The sequence below is a fragment of the Erpetoichthys calabaricus genome, chromosome 6 (genome assembly GCF_900747795.2).
Source record: "Erpetoichthys calabaricus chromosome 6, fErpCal1.3, whole genome shotgun sequence".
In the NCBI taxonomy this organism is placed as follows: Eukaryota; Metazoa; Chordata; class Cladistia; order Polypteriformes; family Polypteridae; genus Erpetoichthys; species Erpetoichthys calabaricus.
Window position 1 is genome coordinate 6,112,947 of NC_041399.2, and position 20,669 is coordinate 6,133,615.

The 20,669-nt window shown below is 39.0% G+C and overlaps 1 protein-coding gene across 1 annotated transcript in view; it reads right to left on the reverse strand.

Annotated features, from left to right (window-relative positions):
* The window catches only part of LOC114653195 (NEDD4-like E3 ubiquitin-protein ligase WWP1), a 283,227-nt gene that overhangs the window by 67,714 nt on the left and 194,844 nt on the right, over positions 1-20,669 (reverse strand). Inside the window, exons 8-9 of the mRNA XM_028803376.2 lie at positions 19,320-19,635; positions 4,682-4,777 (exon numbers count right to left, since the gene is read on the reverse strand). Coding sequence (XP_028659209.1) covers positions 4,682-4,777; positions 19,320-19,635 — 412 coding nt within the window. The remainder of the gene's footprint in view (positions 1-4,681; positions 4,778-19,319; positions 19,636-20,669) is intronic.

The following is a 20,669-nucleotide window of genomic DNA, read 5'->3' on the forward strand; positions in this document are numbered from 1 at the left end:
TTTGATTTTGAAAAGCCATATAAGAATATGTGCTGTGATAAGAAGATTAACAAACTCTTGACTGCATCAGCAAAATCCAGACTGTCGGTTTGAAATGGATTTAGAAGAGCCATTAGAAAAACATGTTGGAAGAAAAATATTTTAATCCCTTGCAAAAGATCTTCGAGTAACCCAATATTCAAATGAAATGCTGTTATAAGGACGAATTAAGCTTTCCTCATAAAGTAGTGCTGAACTGCATCTCTTTGTGAGACTTAGTGCTGCCCCAAATCACAGGCATATCCTGTGTGTATCGGCGTCCTTGTGCTTTTCTTACTTCACTTCATTTTTCATTCCCTAAGGTAAAATTAACTTTGCTAATAGCACATTTTTCTATACCATGGCTACACATGCAATATGCCAGACAAATGGGTGCCATTCTGCTTAAATTTGTAACATAGATTAAATTGTGATCAAACCTCATTTTAAGCTTTGGTCAATTGCTAAATTAAAATTATGGCAAGATTTAGCTTTCAGTTTTAAGTACTTTTTATTTTTCCACTATAAATGAAACAATTACTTTTCCATCCTACATTACACATAAGGTACACACAATGACGAGGCAGTGTTCTCATATATTTAACTTGGTTACGTATAAAGAGACAACTGCCAAATATTCTTCTAGACTTAAACACCACATACAGGTGCTGGTCATAAAATTAGAATATCATGACAAAGTTGATTTATTTCAGTAATTCCATTCAAAAAGTGAAACTTGTATATTAGATTCTTTCATTACACACAGACTGATGTATTTCAAATGTTTATTTCTTTTAATGTTGATGATTATAACTGACAACTAATGAAAGTCCCAAATTCAGCATCTCGGAAAATTAGAATATCAATTAAGACCAATGCAAAAAAAGGATTTTTAGAAATGCTGGCCAACTGAAAGGAATGAACATGAAAAGTATGAGCATGTACAGCACTCAATATTTAGTTGGGGCTCCTTTGGCCTGGATTACTGCAGCAATGCGGTGTGGCATGGAGTCGATCAGTCTGTGGCACTGCTCAGGTGTTATGAGAGCCCATGTTGCTCTGATAGTGGCCTTCAGCTCTTCTGAATTGTTGGGTCTGGCGTATTGCATCTTCCTCTTCACAATACCCCATTGATTTTCTATGGGGTTAAGGTCAGGCGAGTTTGCTGGCCAATCAAGAACAGGGATACCAAGGTCCTTAAACCAGGTACTGGTAGCTTTGGCACTATGTGCAGGTGCCAGGTCCTGTTGGAAAATGAAATCTGCATCTCCATAAAGTTCGTCAGCAGCAGGAAGCATGAAGTGCTCTAAAACTTCCTGGTAGAGGGCTGCGTTGACCTTGGACCTCAGAAAACACAATGGACCAACACCAGCAGATGACATGGCACCCCAAACCATCACTGACAGTGGAAACTTTACACTGGACCTCACGCAACGTGGATTCTGTGCCTCTCCTCTCTTCCTCCAGACTCTGGGACCTTGATTTCCAAAGGAAATGCAAAATTTACTTTCATCAGAAAGCAGCAGTCCAGTCCTTTTTGTCTTTAGCCCAGGCGAGACGCTTCTGACTCTGTCTCTTGTTCAAGAGTGGCTTGACACAAGGAATGCGACAGCTGAAACCCATGTCTTGCATACGTCTGTGCGTGGTGGTTCTTGAATCACTGACTCCAGCTGCAGTCCACTCTTTGTGAATCTCCCCCACATTTTTGAATGGGTTTTGTTTCACAATCCTCTCCAGGGGGCGGTTATCCCTATTGCTTGTACACTTTTTTCTACCACATCTTGTCCTTCCCTTCGCCTCTCTATTAATGTGCTTGGACACAGAGCTCTGTGAACAGCCTGCTTCTTTAGCAATGACCTTTTGTGTCTTGCCCTCCTTGTGCAAGGTGTCAATGGTCGTCTTTTGGACAACTGTCAAGTAAGCAGTCTTCCCCATGACTGTGTAGCCTACAGAACTCGACTGAGAGACCATTTAAAGGCTTTTGAGTTAATTAGCTGATAGAGTGTGGCACCAGGTGTCTTCAATATTAAACCTTTTCACAATATTCTAATTTTCCGAGATACTGAATTTGGGACTTTCATTAGTTGTCAGTTATAATCATCAACATTAAAAGAAATAAACATTTGAAATACATCAGTCTGTGTGAAATGAATGAATCTAATATACAAGTTTCACTTTTTGAATGGAATTACTGAAATAAATCAACTTTGTCATGATATTCTAATTTTATGACCAGCACCTGTATAAGACAACGAACGTCATTAACTCTTAACAGATGGCTCAGTTTAAGTGAGTTAACATCTTATTGACTTGGAAAACTGATTCCTGTCCAATGTAACGCTATAATTTAAAAGAATCTACACAAGCCTCAGACATAAACAGTAATGGATGCTACTACAACGAAGGCTTGTGAACCTTAGGCAACAGTTAAGTGCCCCAGTCACCCAACCTTGCCAACAGTGAATCAAGACTGCACTTTGCAGAATCTCTACTTAACAGGTCTGTCCTGACTGAATAAAGAGTTGCACGATTGTCAGCCTTCTGACAGCTTGGACAGAAAAACAAATTCAATTTTTTTCTGAAAATGCCAAGGGCTTTTACTCAAAGCATAAAATTATTTCCATAAGAAAGTGGATAGACTTAGAGTAAGTTAATACTAGAGCAAGTTTTGTTTTTTCCCTGATCTACCCATACGAGGTGAGACACAAAAATAACTGGACTGGGCTTGGGGATTTCCTGGAAAACCATCTGAAGGTCAGCCAGCCGGACGTGAATCATAGAACTATATCCCCTCCTACACGCCCTCTCAAACCACCGACTGGCTCTGTATATCCTGTGAAGAGCCTGGCCAGTCGGGATTTGCACAACAATCGCTACACAAGTTGCTGTGATAATGTCAGGTGAAAAAAAAATCAAACAGTGAATCAACATCCAATTTCTCCCAAATTTTCTCTTTTTCTGTATAGCAGGTTTTGACTGACAAAAACATTCCTGTCCTCGATCATCCTCCCTTATTTGCCTGATTTAGGTCCCTGTGATTTTTACTTGTTCCCGAAAATCAAAAGTGACCTGAAGGGAAAACATTTTTTTTCAATGGATGAAGTGAAGACAAAAACGGCAACCCTGTTGAAGAGCCTCAAGCAAGAAGACTTCCAGCACTGTTTCAATTAATGGAAGATACGTATGGAGCAGTGTAGAGATCGGAAGGGGGAGTACATAGAAGGTGACAATGTTTAGAATGCTGTAAGTCATCAATAAATATATATTGTTTTACCAATCTGGTTATTTTTGTGTCTCACCTCGTACACATATTAGGGTAGCCACCAGACAAGGATGAATAGTAAAATACGATCGAGGATGTGCAAGTCCTTCAAAGAGAGAGAGGGAGAATTGCAACCTAGGAATAAACAGACACTTCTCCAGGACTCTAAAGGAGTAAGTTACCAAGCAAATGAAGATCCACAGGTGAGAAAGAGGAGTTTGGAACCTTCCCAATAGAGGGGAGCACATGGTTACAGGCAGAGAGAAACAGGACCACTGTTACAACTGAAAGGAGGCCAGCTGTCCCTCTAGCTCAGCAAATGGCAGCATACAGTTCTAAAGGCCAAGTAAGGCAGCTTGACAGTTAGTAGTCAAGTGCTTAGGGGTACAGGCACACCAGGGGACAACACTAGGTAGGGCCCTAAGCTGGTGTCGCAAAAGTAGGATCACCCCTTAACCAAGAAGTAATTCTGCAGCTAAGCTATTACCAGTACGTTTATAGCCACCTGACAGCTCAGGGAAATTGGAAGCTAAAGCTTTGACATAAGCAAAGGCAAAAGTCGGGAAGGTGCTTTATACTACCAGAAAAAAGGGAAAAAATGATGAGCCACCTAACTATATATGCAGGTATTAAAAACTGTTAGGTCACGGGGTTTTACTTTGATTATCTACTGTGTTCTGAGGCTTCCCTTCTTTTTAGTAGTACCAGTAGTAGTGGTGTCACATGTACCACTCCCTTGTGTGAGTAGGCAATTACCACAGGTGTTCATACAATCTTCCACATTATTCTCAGTACAAGTGTTTCCCCCCCAGTGTGTTAACTGTATGTATACACACTCACTCTTACACTTTAAAGTGGGCAGTGAAATCTTTTACATATTCTACAAACTCTGTGATAGCCAGGGATATTTTCTTCTCTACTGGGCCAGTAACATTCCTACAAGACCGTTTAAGAAGGCAGGTTCAGTTTATGGGGTGGGGTACTTTGGATCAGACTGACGGCCATTATGAACACTGCTGTACATCATCTCACTGACCTACTATCATTAAATAATTTCAGCAAATGAATTATTCAGCAGTGTGCCAAGAAACTGGGGCTACTCATACATTATGGTATATAGTATAATACTCTTATAATGTCTCACTATGACTGCTATTTTATCTTTAGTCAAATGAGAAGTTTTCTTCCTTTAGGGACACTAATGTGGTTACCGTTGCTTGTTATAATTTTTTTTTTTTTTTTTTTTTAGCTTTGGTAAGAAGCTAAATTTCCCCCTTGGGATACATAATGCATTAGCTAACTATTTTACATATCTATATTATTTCCTTTTTACAGTTTGCTTGCCTGAAATCATACATTGCAAGGTAATATTTTGTACAGAGTGAAAGACATTTTAATTACCCTGGTGGCAAAGGCTGCGGTCTTTCCCAAGTTGTAGTTCTTGTGTTATGGTCAACATAATACGTTCTACCATGGAGATCCTTTCTTTGTTCCCACCTAAAAAGAAAAAAAGCTCACAGTTAACAAATATTCTCATAAACACACATATACAATTCAAATTATACTTTACAGAAAGCTCGTCTGTATGGAGGTATACGTGGATGTGTAGTATCCACCACATTATATTTAAGTTCCATTAGCAGAAAAATTTAACTATTCAGAAGGTATTGCTATTTCTGAAACAGAGTTAAGTCTTTATAAAGAGTCAGCTCACTCACTATATATAAGAACATACATCAAATATTAGTAGTGAAGGTATTGTAGATTCATACATGCTGGACAGTTTGATATCTGTGGCAGAGCGACGGGCGCTGAGCAGACTCCTGTCAATAATGGAGAATCCACTGCATCCACTAAACAGGATCATCTCAGGACAGAGGAGCAGCTTCAGCAACGGACTGCTGCCACTGTCCTGCTCCACTGACAGACTGAGGAGATCGTTCCTCTTCCAAACTATGTGACTCTTCAATTCCACCCGGGGGGGTTGGGGGGTAAACGTTAACATTATACAAAGTTACTGTCTGTCTGTATACCTGCATTGTTATCACTCTTTAATTTAATATTGTTCTTTATCAGTATGCTGCTGCTGGAGTATGGGAATTTCCCCTTGGGATTAATAAAGTATTTATCTATCTGTCTATCTATCTATCTATCTATCTAGACGCACGGGGCTTTTTCAAACGTATTCAGAAGCTAGTAACAGGTACGAAGTAACACTGTTCTGTTTGATGTTCTGCAGACATTTGGGAAAGATCAATGTTTTACCACAGAAAGGTATTTGAGCCCAAAAATGAGGACACGACAACGTCTGTCCTTACTAGATGAAGGTAACCTCTCATTTGTCATGCTCTTTGTATTTTCACGAGAATTGATTAGATGATGAGTTACTTACTGCAGAACTGGACAGGCATTCTAACTAAAACAAAAAGGATTTAAAGGTTATCACCACACCAAAAAGGAAAGAGGGTGAAAGACACAATATTTTGGCTGTATAGTCTTTATCACCTGAAGAAATATATGATCCCAGGAGTTCCAAAATCTTAGAGGCCAAGTAAATTTTTTGTTTTCTTCCTTTTTCATAATTACTCACCTTTTATCTGCCCAGTTTTGTTCTCCCTCCTATGTTACCTGCTTTTTCCTTTACAGCTGCACACTTGATGAAGTCTATACAACCAAAACGTGGGGCATTTACCTTTTTAGCGTGGAAATGACCTTTGACCCCTTTTGCTCTTTTGCAGATGCATGCTTGATGCCGCTCTTCACAGTTATTCTACATGCTCTCTTTAACATTGTATTCGCAGACCACCACCCACTACCAAAGACATACACACAATAAACTTTCTTTAGCTTTGTAGGGTTCTAAATGACAAAGAGTAATGTACATATTGTAAATATTACTGACATTACATCTGGTGTAAGTGAAAACCAGAATGGCAATGAATACACAATTCCCATTTCCTATTTAGATACTGCAACAAGAGAACATCCAAATTCAGGATAACTTATGGTTATTGTAATATTTGACTACTCTTTCCAATTCATTCTAGGTTGTCGTCACAGCCCGTTAAACTTCATATTACAACCATAAAACAAACTCCAATGCCAAAACCCAGCGAGGCATAATGCCATTCTATTGAACTCGTTTATCATATTTCATTCTGCTCTGTGCTTTCTTTCAATGGCTCCTCTTTCTCAAACGAGTAATTCTGATTTATCAAGTAAAACCTATTATTTTTTTTTTTTTTTTTAATAACAGAATGCTCATCTTGCAACTATGAATTTAAAAAGAAAAAAAAGACTGAATGGCTTGTGTACTATCATAGATACAGATAAACATTTGTTTAATCGGGGCAAATCTACAAGAGCTTTTTCTTTGATTCATTTTCACTTCTTTGAATGTCACGATAATACATCACCACATTTAAATGACATATTTATTTAGCAGAGGCTTTAAACTGATCCCAGATCAATTTACAAGATATGATAAGTAAGAAGAGTAATATTGCATGATACTACAATTTCTATTAAAGGGTACACCTAAAGCAGAAAATGCCCCCTTTTTCAATTAACCAAAGGTTTCACTTCATGGACTATTGATTTTTATAGTGCACACTAGTACTCTTATGGGACTGCAGTCCACAAGAGTCGGAATGAATGCAAAAGGCACAATGGAGTAATGAAATAATGTATGTAAGTAATTACTTAGCCTGTTTATCTAAACATGCTTAGAAGATTCAATGACTTTTGACTCACTAATCCTTTTCTGAACATTTCGTTTCCCCCCAAAACCACATCGCTGTACAATGCATTTTTGTTTTTATCTTGTCTAGGTCAAGGACATTATGCTTAATCTTAACACTGAAAAAAAATACATCATTGCAGCAAAAGCTATAAGATTCTCTTAGACTATCAGATAGAAAGCTTCACTTAAAACCTCTTCAAAAATGTACTTTAACTCCGGAAAAAAAAAAAAATAAAAAGAATCCCTCACCTCAGAAACCTAATACAAGACAGCAGCCTTACTCTGAAATTACTTAACTACGTGTCTGAAAAAAAAACTGCACAGCACACCTAGTTAGTTTTTAAACATACCCTTAGTAGATGGCAGTATAATCGATGCACCAGCAGTCCAGCGCTCTCTCAGTCATCTTGCAGTATGAACTGGAGTGATGTTTCTAAATCCTTGCTGATAAATGCTTAAGCTTCCTCACAACATGCCTCAGATGCATCCTGCAAAATCTGCCAGTGTTTTAGGCTGATGCCTATCTTCAATAAAACTGGGAACGAGCCAGGTTTATGCCGCTTAGCTCTGACTGAGAAATAGGGGGACTGCAGTATCACAGTAACCAGCAGACCTCAGGCTGCATTTACTCTTACGAAATGTCACAACTTAAAAAGTAACCTAAAAATAAATGTCTTTCAATTTGTTCTTTAGATCCAATTAATCATATTATTGATATAGTTTATGATCACTGTATCGCCACTTTGGCAGCACTATAACCTCACAGACCATAAAAGTGATAAGCAGCATCTGGTAAAAAATCACCGCTAGTGAGAAACTGTAGTGTCACAGTGCAGCGCAACATAAAGTTTATGTAGAACTTCAAAAATCTGAAAACACTGACTTTTCATAATAATAAAATTATTTTAACCACCCTTAGTACATCTCTGCATTTAACACCATCGTACCTAGCCAGCTGATCAACAAACTCCATGCACTTGGACTAACTCCCTCCATATGCAACTGGTTACTGGATTTTCTCACCAATAAACCCCAGTCTGTCAGGCTGGACAAGCACACATCCTCCACCCTCACCCTGAGCACTGAAGCGCCACAAGGCTGTGTGCTAAGTCCCCTGCCTCTACACACTTTGCACTCACGTCTGTCAACCCACCCACGAATCAAACATTATTGTTAAATTTACAGATGATACAACTGTCACTGGGCTCGTAACAAACAACAATGAAGACGCTGTATACAAGGAGGAGATTCAGAACCTGACAGTGTGGTGTGACACCAACAACTTGGTGTTAAAACGCCAAAAAGGCCAAAGAAGTTGTTGTAGTCTTTAAGACCACTAAAAAGACCACTCACAGTCCAGTAACTGTCAAAGCAGAGGATGTAGAGAGAGTCTCTGGCTTTAAGTTTCTGGGAGTTACCATCATGGAGGACCACTCCTGGGCTGAGAACACCTCAGTGGTAGTAGGCAAAGTACAATACCATCTCTACTTTCTGAGAAGGGTAAGGAGAGTTAATCTCCCCTAGAAGGTGTTAGTCAACTGTTACAGATGCACTACAGAGAGCATCCTGACTAACTGCATGACAGCCTCATACAACAGCTGCATCAAAGCTGTCAAAATAGTCCTGCAGTGGGTCATAAATATAGCACAGGACATTGTTGGCACTGAACCTCCATCAATTGAACATCTACTGTATACACGACTCGCTGTGTGAGAAGGGCTGAAAACATCACCAAGAACATCACTCATCATGAACATAACTTCTTTAAGGCCCTCCTATCAGGCAGGGGCATCACATCAACTTGTACCTGCACAAATGGACTAAAAAATGTTTTTTTTTTACCCAACTACCATAAACCTGTTGACCACTGGCCACTGGTAGGTGAACATGTGACCATGAATTCTATTGAGGATGACCCTAGCAAGGGAGTAGCTGTGCTGCAGCCACCCACAGGAAGGCTGCTCGCATTAGGAAGGGGATGGGGGGGAAAGCCCTCGGGAGCCTCCTCCCCAGATGAGTTGAAATCACTGGAGTGCCAATGGAGTCAGGCCTGTTGGGGATCAGAACTGGTGTGGTGCGGAGGCATCACCCGCTGCATGGCAGCACTTGGATCCTAATCTGGGTAGGTGTGTCGAATGTTTGGTCTCTCCAGCATGATGATCATTTTCCTCTGCTGTCGGGGGAGCTTCATAAAGTCTGCATTTCAGTGGCAGCACTCTCTGAGGTACGCAGATCTCTGTAGGTGGTCTGGTCGCTCTGATGGCTGTCCTACAAAGGGAGTAACTGTGTCTGTATGGCAGAGTGGCTCCTTCCGATGGTGTCCGATGGCACACCTTTCAACGAGCGTATTATGAGACTCCGGTTAATGCACTCTCTGGGTGCCTTGTCTGTTGTCTCAGTGTATGCTCTGACCACGGTGAGTGATGTCTTGGTAAAAGAGACATTCTATTTGCAGCTTTGCTTGATGGTTGATGGGTGCCTATGAAGTGACACTCTTCTGGTTATGGGTGACTTCAATGCAACCACTAGCACTGACAGGGCTGGCTATGAGGATTGTGTTGGACCCCATGGGTCTGGTGACCGTGGAGAAAGTGGCTACATGTTCCTAGACTTTGCAAAAGGTCAGAGGTTGCAGATCACTGGACCCTGGTTCCAGCACCCTGTACAGCAACGCTGGACTTGGTACTCAATACTGGTAGTGTGGTAAAGGAGATCACATCCATGTAGGCAGGCTCTGGAGGCTCCTACAGAGCTGTAAGGTCTGCAGAAGTTTCCAATTTGTTAATTCTGACCACAGACTTATTGTTGCTACACTGAAGATCCAGCTTAGTTCCAGTAGACTACCACCTACTACGTGAATGAGGCATGACCTGGCCAGACTCCAAGATCGGACTGTTTGTAACATGTTTGAATGTAGTTTGTGTGGGGAACCTGCAGACTTGGGTGCGACTGTCGATCCTAATGTGCTGTGCGAGACCCTGAAGGTTGCTGAGGGTTGTGTTGATGTTCCCAGAAAGGAGATATTTCGTCTCGCAGGGCACCCTGGATATCATTGAGAGGAGTCGCAGCACACGGCTTGATGGTAACTCCAGTCTGTACCGGGAACTGAGGAGGACGGCTAAAGGGCTCTGAAGGCATATTAGGAGGCGTTTATTAGAAGAATCTGAGAACAAATGACACACCATCTATAGTCTCGTGACACACGGCCTGCTTACAGAGGAATCAAAGCATTACGTACATCTGAATCTGTTCCTCAGAGAGTAGCAGTCAGGGTAGGTGATGAAACGGTCCTTACGGAGGACGCTGCAGTGTTGACCAACTGTGCAGGCTACTTTGAGCAGCTGTTTAAAGCCAATCCTCCGGCTAGGATGCTGGACATCATTGGGTTCACACTTTTTGGAGCTGATCCTCCAATTAGCTGTGAACCACCCAATCTCAGTGAGTGAACCAGCTTGGGGTGGGGAGGCTGCTGGACACTGTGGTATCCAAAGTGAATCTCTCTAGGTTGGTGGGAAGGCTGTCCTCCTGGCACTGCAAGCAATCTTTGCTTCTATTTGGGAGGCAGGTGTCATCCCATCTAACTGGAAAACGGGACTTGTCACAGGTATCTGGAAAGGGTGATCGACAGGATTGCAGCAACTATAGGAGGATAAACACTGCTCTCGGTGCAGAGTAAGGTCCTAACAGACAAGGAATAGAATTTAACTATTCATAACACACACTCCTCTTCTTTGTGTGCAAAACATGACACAGAAGTGCTAAAAATTGTGCCAGGTTAAAACTACCAGAAATATCTCTGAGAAACAACTCTGACAGTACAAACCTTGTTGTGAACTATGGAGTCATATAGCTGAAGCAGAAATCATGGCATCCTTTAAGTGAGATATTGGGATAGCCTAACTATTAATAAACAAACAAGCCTGATCCTCTCATTTGTCCAATTTCTTGTTCCTCTGTCATGAACCCACTTTATTATGTTATGTTTGGGGAATGTTCCATGCTAAGATCATTGTGGAGAAATGCATTTGCTTAATTCTCATAGAGTAATAGACTCACAAATTACTCTTGATCTCCTAATAGCATTATTTGGAGTAATACCAAATAGGATAAGATTCTGCATTAATAAATCTACTGTATTCCCCTATACTACACCTCTTCTGGCTCAACTTATCATTTCTTAATAGAACAATCACAGCCCTCATATTTATAAACTTAAAAAGAACACAACAACAGAATTTAGCAGGAATTTATCAATTTTGTTTAAAACTAGCTCGCTGGGCCACTGCCTCTCTTTCTTAATCTTTCAATCTCCTAATACAGAGGAGGAATTATTTCCTCACATTTTATTGCTCCATGAACTGAATATTGGTGGAGTATTAAATTGTGGCTGTGGTTTTAAGATGTATGTCAATTATCTGGAACTTCAGTGTGATTTTAAGGCTAATAAAATTAAACAATTATTTTTTTTCTTTCTCAAAAAGTCATACTTTCTTGGGCAATTACCCAGATCAGACATCCTACATTTGAAACTTATGTCCAGTCATCGTCTGTGCAATGCTTACACATTCTTTAGTGTGTGTGGCTTGGGTTTTCCTCATGCTAATGTTCTTAGTATGATGATCAAGTTCTCAAGGAACAAATGAATTTTAGCAAGGTGCAGACAGTTTTTAGAAAAGTCTTCTTGGGGAGTGCCAAAGGTGCCAGACATGGTCAAACTTGTTGGTACTCTTCTAGCTCATATGGAACTAAAGATCACATATTGCTTATTCTACAAAAGAAATTCTAAAATGGCCTCAACACACCTGTTGGTCCCCCCAGAAAAGATCCTAAATAATTGGATTGAAGTGATTTTTTTTTTTTAATTCATATTACGTCTCCAATCATGTAATCAGTCATTTAGCCGATTTAGATGGAGAAATAGGAAAAAAGGTTACAGCTCTGAATAAAAACACTCTAAATTATCATTTTTATGCAGTCGGTGGTGAAAAAAGTGCCTATATCTCAACAGGATTCTTTTTCAATGAAAAATATTTCTGAAACTCTGGAAGTTAGGTGTAATTTATATGCAAAGTATCATCAAAATCAAAAATGGTGATGCAAACTTTTTTTTTTTTTTTTTTTTAATTTGTTGAATTAAAATATCCGGCCCAAACACCTCTCTGTACTGTCCAAGATTACTCAAAAACTATGGAAAACATTTGGCTGTGATTATGTCTGCTACAGTACCTATTATTGAATCTAAAGAGGCAATTATTTTTTCACAGGGGACATTGGTGATTGAGTAATTTCTCTCTTAAATAAATTTAAAATCTTTGCTCTACTTCTTGTAGAACAAAGTGGCATGGTTTGTTTTTTACTTGGTACAGTATGCCAGGCTTTGACTGTACACTTAATATTAAACCCACATCTTAGCCTAAGGGAAATTCCTTATAAAACTAAAGGATGAATCCATTAAAACTGCTAGCTAGTGTGGGACTCTCCATCTCACTAGACAGTATCAGTCACACTCAAATGACCGCCTCACTAAGACACTCCAGGGCTTTTTGGTCAGTCCCATCACTGATACCTAATTTACTTCTGCCAACACTCCACTGTGTTCAAAATACTGATATGGAAATAAATTGAGAATAAACCTTTGGAGATATAGCAAGAACTGCACTAATTCCTGTACTACAAATTAGCAGTAGAGTGTTGTACTGTGTTAGCCATAGATTGATACGGGAGAAAGCAGGGTGAAATGACAGCTTTTATTGGCTAACTAAACAGATTACAAATGCAAGCTTTCAAGGCAGCTAAGGCCCCTTCATCAGGAGAGGTGTAACCATGAGGAGGCCTTAGCTGCTTTGAAAGCTTGCATTTGTAATCTATTTAGTTAGCCAATAAAAGGTGTCATTTCACAATGCTTTCTCCTGAATTAAAAATTGTGAATGTGCTATTAATAAAGAATATGTGCACGTGAAAAAATAATACTAAGTTCAAATATAAGTGTGTGATACTTGCATTGTCCAACAAGTGGCATACCTATTTAGCAGTTCAGCATACACTTAAGAGTCAGCCGTCTCTTTCTTTCTTAGCAGAGTTTGTGCTATTGTAACTTGTTTTCAGAAAAAGCACCTATGCTAGCAACACTCTAAGTTGCCAGAAGAGAAGCCTATACTTGAGGTTTAGACAAGATGGAATCACTCCTTCAAAATGACCAAACGACTCCTTCAATAATAATCTGCTATAGTACATGTGTAGCAAAGGCTTTTTATGGAAGTGTAAGACAATGGGACACTGAGTTGTCTAAACAACACTGCATGAAATGAAACACTTGAAGGTTTTACTTCCACACAGTCAGCGGTGGCACTTTTACACTCTGAGCTCATTTAGAGAATTCACATTAACTTAAGTGACTTGCCCCTCACTAGAGAGATCAAAACATTTCCTTGTGTGTGGACTTAATAAAATAGATACATGGATGACAAAAGTAGTCTTTATGGCTTCATCAGATTGCTGTTTTAAGTCTCTTTCACTTAGGGGTGAATAAAGCAATGCTGCAGTTATTTGAAGCACTTCAATAAAATCAACAGTGAGTAAAATATAAATGTTAACAGTGACCTATACATGTACTTAATGAATCTTGTTAAAATACAAATTATATTTTAGTTGCAGTCTTTTTAAAAGCAGGTCTAATACATTTCCTCAAAATTATTCACTATTAAAAATAATAAAAATTTGTTGACCGATATTTCTGTTGTTGAGAATTCATATACATGTTCAAATGAGATTCCAAATAGAGATCTGCAGGAGACGCATCTTTTAAAAGCTCGCATTTGCCTACCTTTTAAACAGCTGTGGACCAATATCACTTTCATCCTTACAGAATGAACCTCCATTTACCTACTGCAAGTCCAGTCAGGATTCATAATAAATAAACGAAATAAAAGAAAAATCCTATGAACTTATAAGCAGATGGATTGCTTTGTATAACAGTAATTTGATATTAAATCGGTTCTCAGTTTTTTTTTAGAGGAGCCTAAAAATGAGGATAGAGGGCAACTTCCTACTGCTGACACTTTAGTATGCGAGCAATGGTACAAGAATTCAGTTACATTTTTTTTTGGGCACATGCACCGTCCAAATGTGTCTCGCGTACTGAAGAGGCTATAGCTGCAGGTGTTAGCTGCCATCGCTGTACTTTGTATATAAGAGTCAGATCGAAAATTATTTACCTTTATTTATTTACTTACTTCCTACAGTATAAAGTCACAAGTAGACTGCAGAGCTTCCCATGTACATATACAAAGTACAGTGATGGCAAAAGTGCGACATGCATTCTTTCTCCGATGTAGAACCGTCGTCATCATCCAAGTTAACCTCTGTTATAGCGCATCTTTATGTGAAAACAGCAGTGTCAAATGATGGGGGGTGGGATCGTGAACGTGACAGAGAATAAAACTGGATAAAATAAAAATACAAAGCTAACCTTTACAAGTATTATAAATTTACACCGGCTGTTAGACGGAAATAAAATGTATGTTTTTATTCTAAAATAGTAAGAATAAGAGTAGCTCACTTCTCAAAACAGACTCATCTGGGGTCAAATCCGTGAAGTTTTGATTACCAGTCAACAGTTGATACCGTTGTGCAATCGAAGCGGTCGTATCAAAGGGGTGTGAATGTCGCACCCTAACGAAGGTTCTTTTTCTGCAGTTATATTCTTGAACAGAAGTGCACTTGTTCGGTTATACTTATACCTTTTGTTAAAGTGTTTATTTGATATTTGGACTTCAGGCTTCACACATTATACACTTCATGTCTACATTTTGTCAATTATTACTAAAACATGAAAAGCATTCTGTTTTAACAATGTGTTTATATAGATTGTTGTAGACACGGAACACACATGAATTGCATGTGTTCCATGTAACGATACAGTATTTATAAAAGGTGTCATTTTGCTTGACTTCTCACTCTATACAACTCTAAGCAACTGACACGCAGGTAAACAGACTTGAGCTGAGAAAACTGTGCAGCAGTGGGGGGATGTGATAGTAGGCTGCTTGCTGCTTATCGACACATTTACAAGACAAAAGATGCTGATGGAGAGGTGTGAAGCGATTTAAGGTGGGACGGATCTACAAGTTTTTTCATAGGCTTTGGTAATTCTAGTGTTAGTACTATAACATAAAAAAAAAGTTTCCATTTTAGCTAACATTTCTTTCCTCGCATTTCCTGTCATCCTACATTTACACAGATTGCCGTTGACACAGAACACATATGAAATGCATGTGTTCCAAATAACGATATATTATTTAGCCTATACAACTCCAGGCACCTCACACCCAGATCAACAAAACTTGAGCTTTTGCCTGAGCTGACCTGTGGCGGTGGGGGAGATGGTATAGCAGGCTGCTTGTGCTGAGCGACACATTTGCAAAACAAAAGACGCTAATGAAAAGGAGCAAAGGAATTTAAGTTGGCCCAGGATTACGACTTTTTTCGTAGGCTTCAGGGATTCTAGTGTTAACCAACAGTGAGTAAGTTTTGCAGAAATACATTTGAACGTTAACTATATTAATAATACCGGGCAACACATGTTCTTTTCAAAAGTTTTGCTTCCTGAAACATTTTTGGGGTTAAACAAAAATATAAAAACAGATTGATGGTAATATGCAGGAATTTGCAGAAACATGAAATTAAGTTTTATTGAACTAGTCACTTAATGATGCTGACACAATGCATTTGTTCAACTGAGCTGATAACGTTTTGCTGCTGATTTGCATTTGTATTCAGCTTGTAATGCTTCTTGTTTCAATATCCAACAAAAGTCATCCAGTATTGATGGATTTCACTTGCCCCGATACTGCTTTTCCATCACTGCAATATTCTGGATAAACCTTTCACCATGTTTGTCAGTGACTGCACCAAGACTGGTGGGGGAAAAAGTCCAAAGTGTGAATGTAGAAAATAAATCTTTTGTAACTTGTTGCACTTTATGATTTGGTATGCTTGAACCATGTTGTCAATAAGCTGGATGTAGTCTGGTGCTCTGTACCCTCCAAGAAAAGGCTCACAAAGACCCTTGAATGCATGCCCTATGATTTCATCCAGCCCAACTAACAGATCTTTACGCTGTTCGTCAATGAATGATTTGTCTGTTTTGTAGAACAATAAAAATGCCATCCTTAATCTTAGCACGAGCCTATCATGGAAACTTCTCTAATATTGAAATTCCTCACCATTCTTGTTCATGGTTTTCATAAAATTTTTCATTAGTCCATGTTTTATATCAAGAGGAGGAAAAATATCTTTGTTAGGTTGATAAGATGTTTAGGTGCCACTTTTCTACACTGGAGCTGTCAGGTCTTTATAATGTAATGAGACTCTTTAGGATGGATGTCCCCCATTTGCAGTACCATCTTGTATAACTGAGCTGCATTCCTATTAGCACTGTCACAACTTTTAGATTACCACAGATGATCAAGTTGTAGTGCTGTATATGTAGACGTATAACATGAGAAAATAAAAATCAAATCAACAAAACTGTATGTGATACAAAAAATAAAATGTGATTTTTGTGATCAGCTGGCTAAAATTCATAAAATACATCAAAAAGTCTTCAGGAAGCAAAATCTCGATGTACAGTTTAAATTATAAAACATGGACAGCAAAATAAACATGTACTCGTATAACAGAAATTCATTTAGCAAAAAAAAAAAAAAAAAAGACTGCATTAGACAGGTCAAATGCACTCACTTATGTTCGTCAAATACACCAATCAGAAATAGCCAACTGATTTGTGACTAATGTGACTATATGTACAGCCTTAACAGTGACAGAATACAACACAGGCACACCAGTGATGTAGTATGCATTATGCATTTTGTATGGATGTCCACTACTGGATCATCTGACCAATTTTCTTTTTAAATTTTTCTGCTTCAGCTGTAAACAGAGGATACAATATTATCTTCAGTATTGTACAGAAATGCATTCATGGTAAATGCAATGGTGTTACAGTAATCACACTCAAGTCCTACATACTACCACTATGTCCACAGTGCTAGATGGTTGATATCCAGCAGTTCTTCTGAGGGCTGTGCTTTGGGCAAACATGAAAGTCATTATGGCACATAAGTCAAGTTTTGACTTGTTAACATACACTGCTTACAAAGTATTTTTGTTTAATTTAAATGGTCGCTTTAATTCACTCCTGCAGTAGTGTCCGTCTTGTGGAAGAATGGCTTCATCTTTCCTGTCCTTCCAGTAAACTAACATCCTACCCAAAAGGACCTGTTTCTTCCATCAGGTATTAATGGAGAGCTTTAAACTTTCCTGGAACTGTTTGGATCTTCAGGGAGTGTAAATCTGGCTTAGGTACCACTGGAGCCTCCACATGCAAATGGAAGGGGGGTGAAGTAAAATTTAAAGTTGAAAGGAAGTGTAGTGTTACTGGTGCTTTCTTCAGTGGTTATTTAATAAAGAACTTTGCATTAAGAACCAAACAGTGATCAGTCTCTACAAAATCTTAGTGTAATGTAAGAACAACACATTTAATGCAGTGCTTACAATTTTAACCCACTGTATATTCAAATACATTTAAACAAATATACACTTTTAGTATGAAACATCTGAATATCAAATATTTGCTCAAGGGACAGTCCCACAAACTGGAACTGAATCTATTAAAAGAAAAGTTCAGTATTTTTCAAGTCAAAGTTATTTCGTCACAATCAGAGTATGAATTATTTTGCTACAAGAAATTGTGTTATAAAGTGAAGCATACAGTAATCCCTCCTCCATCGCGGGGGTTGCGTTCCAGAGCCACCCGTGAAATAAGAAAATCCGCGAAGTAGAAACCATATGTTTATATGGTTATTTTTATATTGTCATGCTTGGGTCAAAGCTGTTGAAGGCGGCAGCTCACACCCCCTCCGTCAGGAGCAGAGAGAGAGAGAGAGAGATAAAAAAAATCAATCCGTGCCCTTCGAGCTTTTAAGTATGCGAAGCACCATGCAGCATGTCGCTTCACGAAGCAGCTGCACAGAAGGGAGCCAACGTGAAGATAATCTTTCAGCATTTTTAGACGAGCGTCCGTATCGTCTAGGTGTGCGAACAGCCCCCCTGCTCACACCCCCTACGTCAGGATCAGAGAAAGTCAGCGCAAGAGAGACAGAGAAAAGTAAGTTGGGTAGCTTCTCAGCCATCTGCCAATAGCATCCCTTGTATAAAATCAACTGGGCAAACCAACTGAGGAAGCATGTACCAGAAATTAAAAGACCCATTGTCCGCAGAAATCCGCGAACCAGCAAAAAATCCGTGATATATATTTAAATATGCTTACATATAAAATCCGCGATGGAGTGAAGCCGCGAAAGGCAAAGCGCGATATAGCGAGGGATCACTGTATATCATACAAAAAAAGTTTAATCACTTACTCTTGTGTGCTAAAATGGAGGTTATGGGTAGCGGGTACCATTTAAAAATAAATAAATAAATATAACCTTGTATGTCAAATTTTCAAGCATGTCATTTTAAGAAAGGAAAAAAAAAAAAAAAGGAAGAAAGAAAAACATTGCTGTGAGAGTCAGCCATTTTAAGAGGAGACTGGTTGAGCACTTCACTTTGCCAGTCGTCTTCCTCCATGAAAACCTTGAGGACCAAAGGCATGGATTCACCTCGGCAAGTCATTATCAAGCGCCATTACTGACACTGAATGTGGATGAGAACTGCTGTAGCATTTCTGTAGACAACTACACAATTAAAACTGAAAAAGTCACCCTTACATTCGCTTTTAATCTTTCATTATATGAAAGCTTATTTCGTTATTTCACAAAGATATTAGTTGCTGCTGTTACCAGTTTGTTTCAGTGAGACGGAAGCACATGTGTATAGCATGCAATCAAGTGATAAGAACTAAACAGTCATAACTCCACTCACAGTGCCAGCTGCGAGCGGAGAAGCGAACAACAAATTAACCCTTACCTCGAGAAAACAGTACCAAGAATCTGTGATAAAATTTATTACTTCGACCTTACTCAGAAATGTGCAAGTCATGCTTTCTTGAATTGGACATATTCTGTACATTTTAATGTATGTCAATGGGACCTTGGTACCTATAAGCTCCATTATAAAACGCAACAGTGGGATAGTTAGTTTTTAAATTAATAAAATATGCTTCACTTTAGAATGCAGATTTATGTGGAAACTTAATACATACCACGGTTGTGACGAAATTACTGACTTACAAAATACAGAACTTACCCTTTACTGACAGATGAGTTTACACTGCAGCACAGCTTTTCCACTCACCCAGGCGGTAATGGTTCCAGATTAATACTGTTGGGCTGCTGTCTAGGTTTTGTTCCATCGACTGTTGAATTGTTCCTAGAATCTTGGGTCACTGTATTTGCGGGATTTGTAGCTAAAGCATTTGAAGTGGAGTTACAGCTGCTCGTGGGCACGGCTGCTGCACTTTCCGATGTACATTCCAGAGGAGCAACAGATAAAGGGGCTGCTGCAAAGGATGAAACACCAGAATCAGATGCCTCACAAGGTTCTGAAGGTGCTGGGCATATGGACTCATCACCATCTGTTGACGTCAAGACTTGAGAAGAATCCCCATTCACTGCAGAATAGAAAAAAAGAGCATTTGATAGTGAAGAATAACACCTACCATTAGTTTGATAAGAATACACATTAAGAATTGTAAAGAACAGAAAGTGAAATCAAGTTTCATATAAATTCAAATTAAAAATTAACAACCACCAATTGATCTGGAGAGCTATGAAATGAAAAATTGTATAACCCACTGAATTTCACTCAAAGACACTGAAAAATAAGTTGATTAGCAGAAACCAGGCATGGTTACTTAAGGGTAACATACACTTATTTCCCAACATGTTACATTAGGTAGATTATTTTAATCCCCAAATGATTAAAAAGAGGTGAAAAAGTGACCAATGTGGTGTAAGCTATCACAACAGACTTTTCACTACTTAATAGATCATCCCTTAATACTCTGAACATTGCTCTAAGTAATAACTTTTCCAATTCTGTTTGACTGGCACAGCAATTTAGACTACAGAACAAAAAATATGAATGTTAAACAAGTTGTGTAAGACTTGCTCTTTCTCTCTTTCCTTTCTAACTCCAACCCTTCACTCCTATCTATCTTATCAACAGCCAGCACTTCAAAATTCCAGTCCTATAATAGTGCAACCAAGCAGAGCACTCCATAAAAACACCTGCTCTCCTCTGATGAAAAAATACTAAAAATTTAAATTCATCTACATTTTCCTATTAGGTAAGGAAGGCAGATATCATCAAACTGTATTAAATTGTGTTCAATACCAAACAAAGTTAATTACTTTTGATACAAGTGCTCATAAAACTAGTAATAAAAGTAAAAATAAAAATATTGCTTTTAGCTGTAAGGATTAAGTCAAGTTGGGGAGCATGCACTGGTACAGCATGTTGCCGCACCCACTACACTACGAAACAACATCAGGATCCTGGCTTGCAACCCGCCCAGGCTGACACGCAGTACAGTCCCACCATCTGGAAATGACCCTCTATCTGCCGCAGCCAGCGTTACGTGTTACTGTTAGGTGTTAAGTGGGCGACCCCTTGGTCTGGTCCCCAACAATGAGGATCTTACGA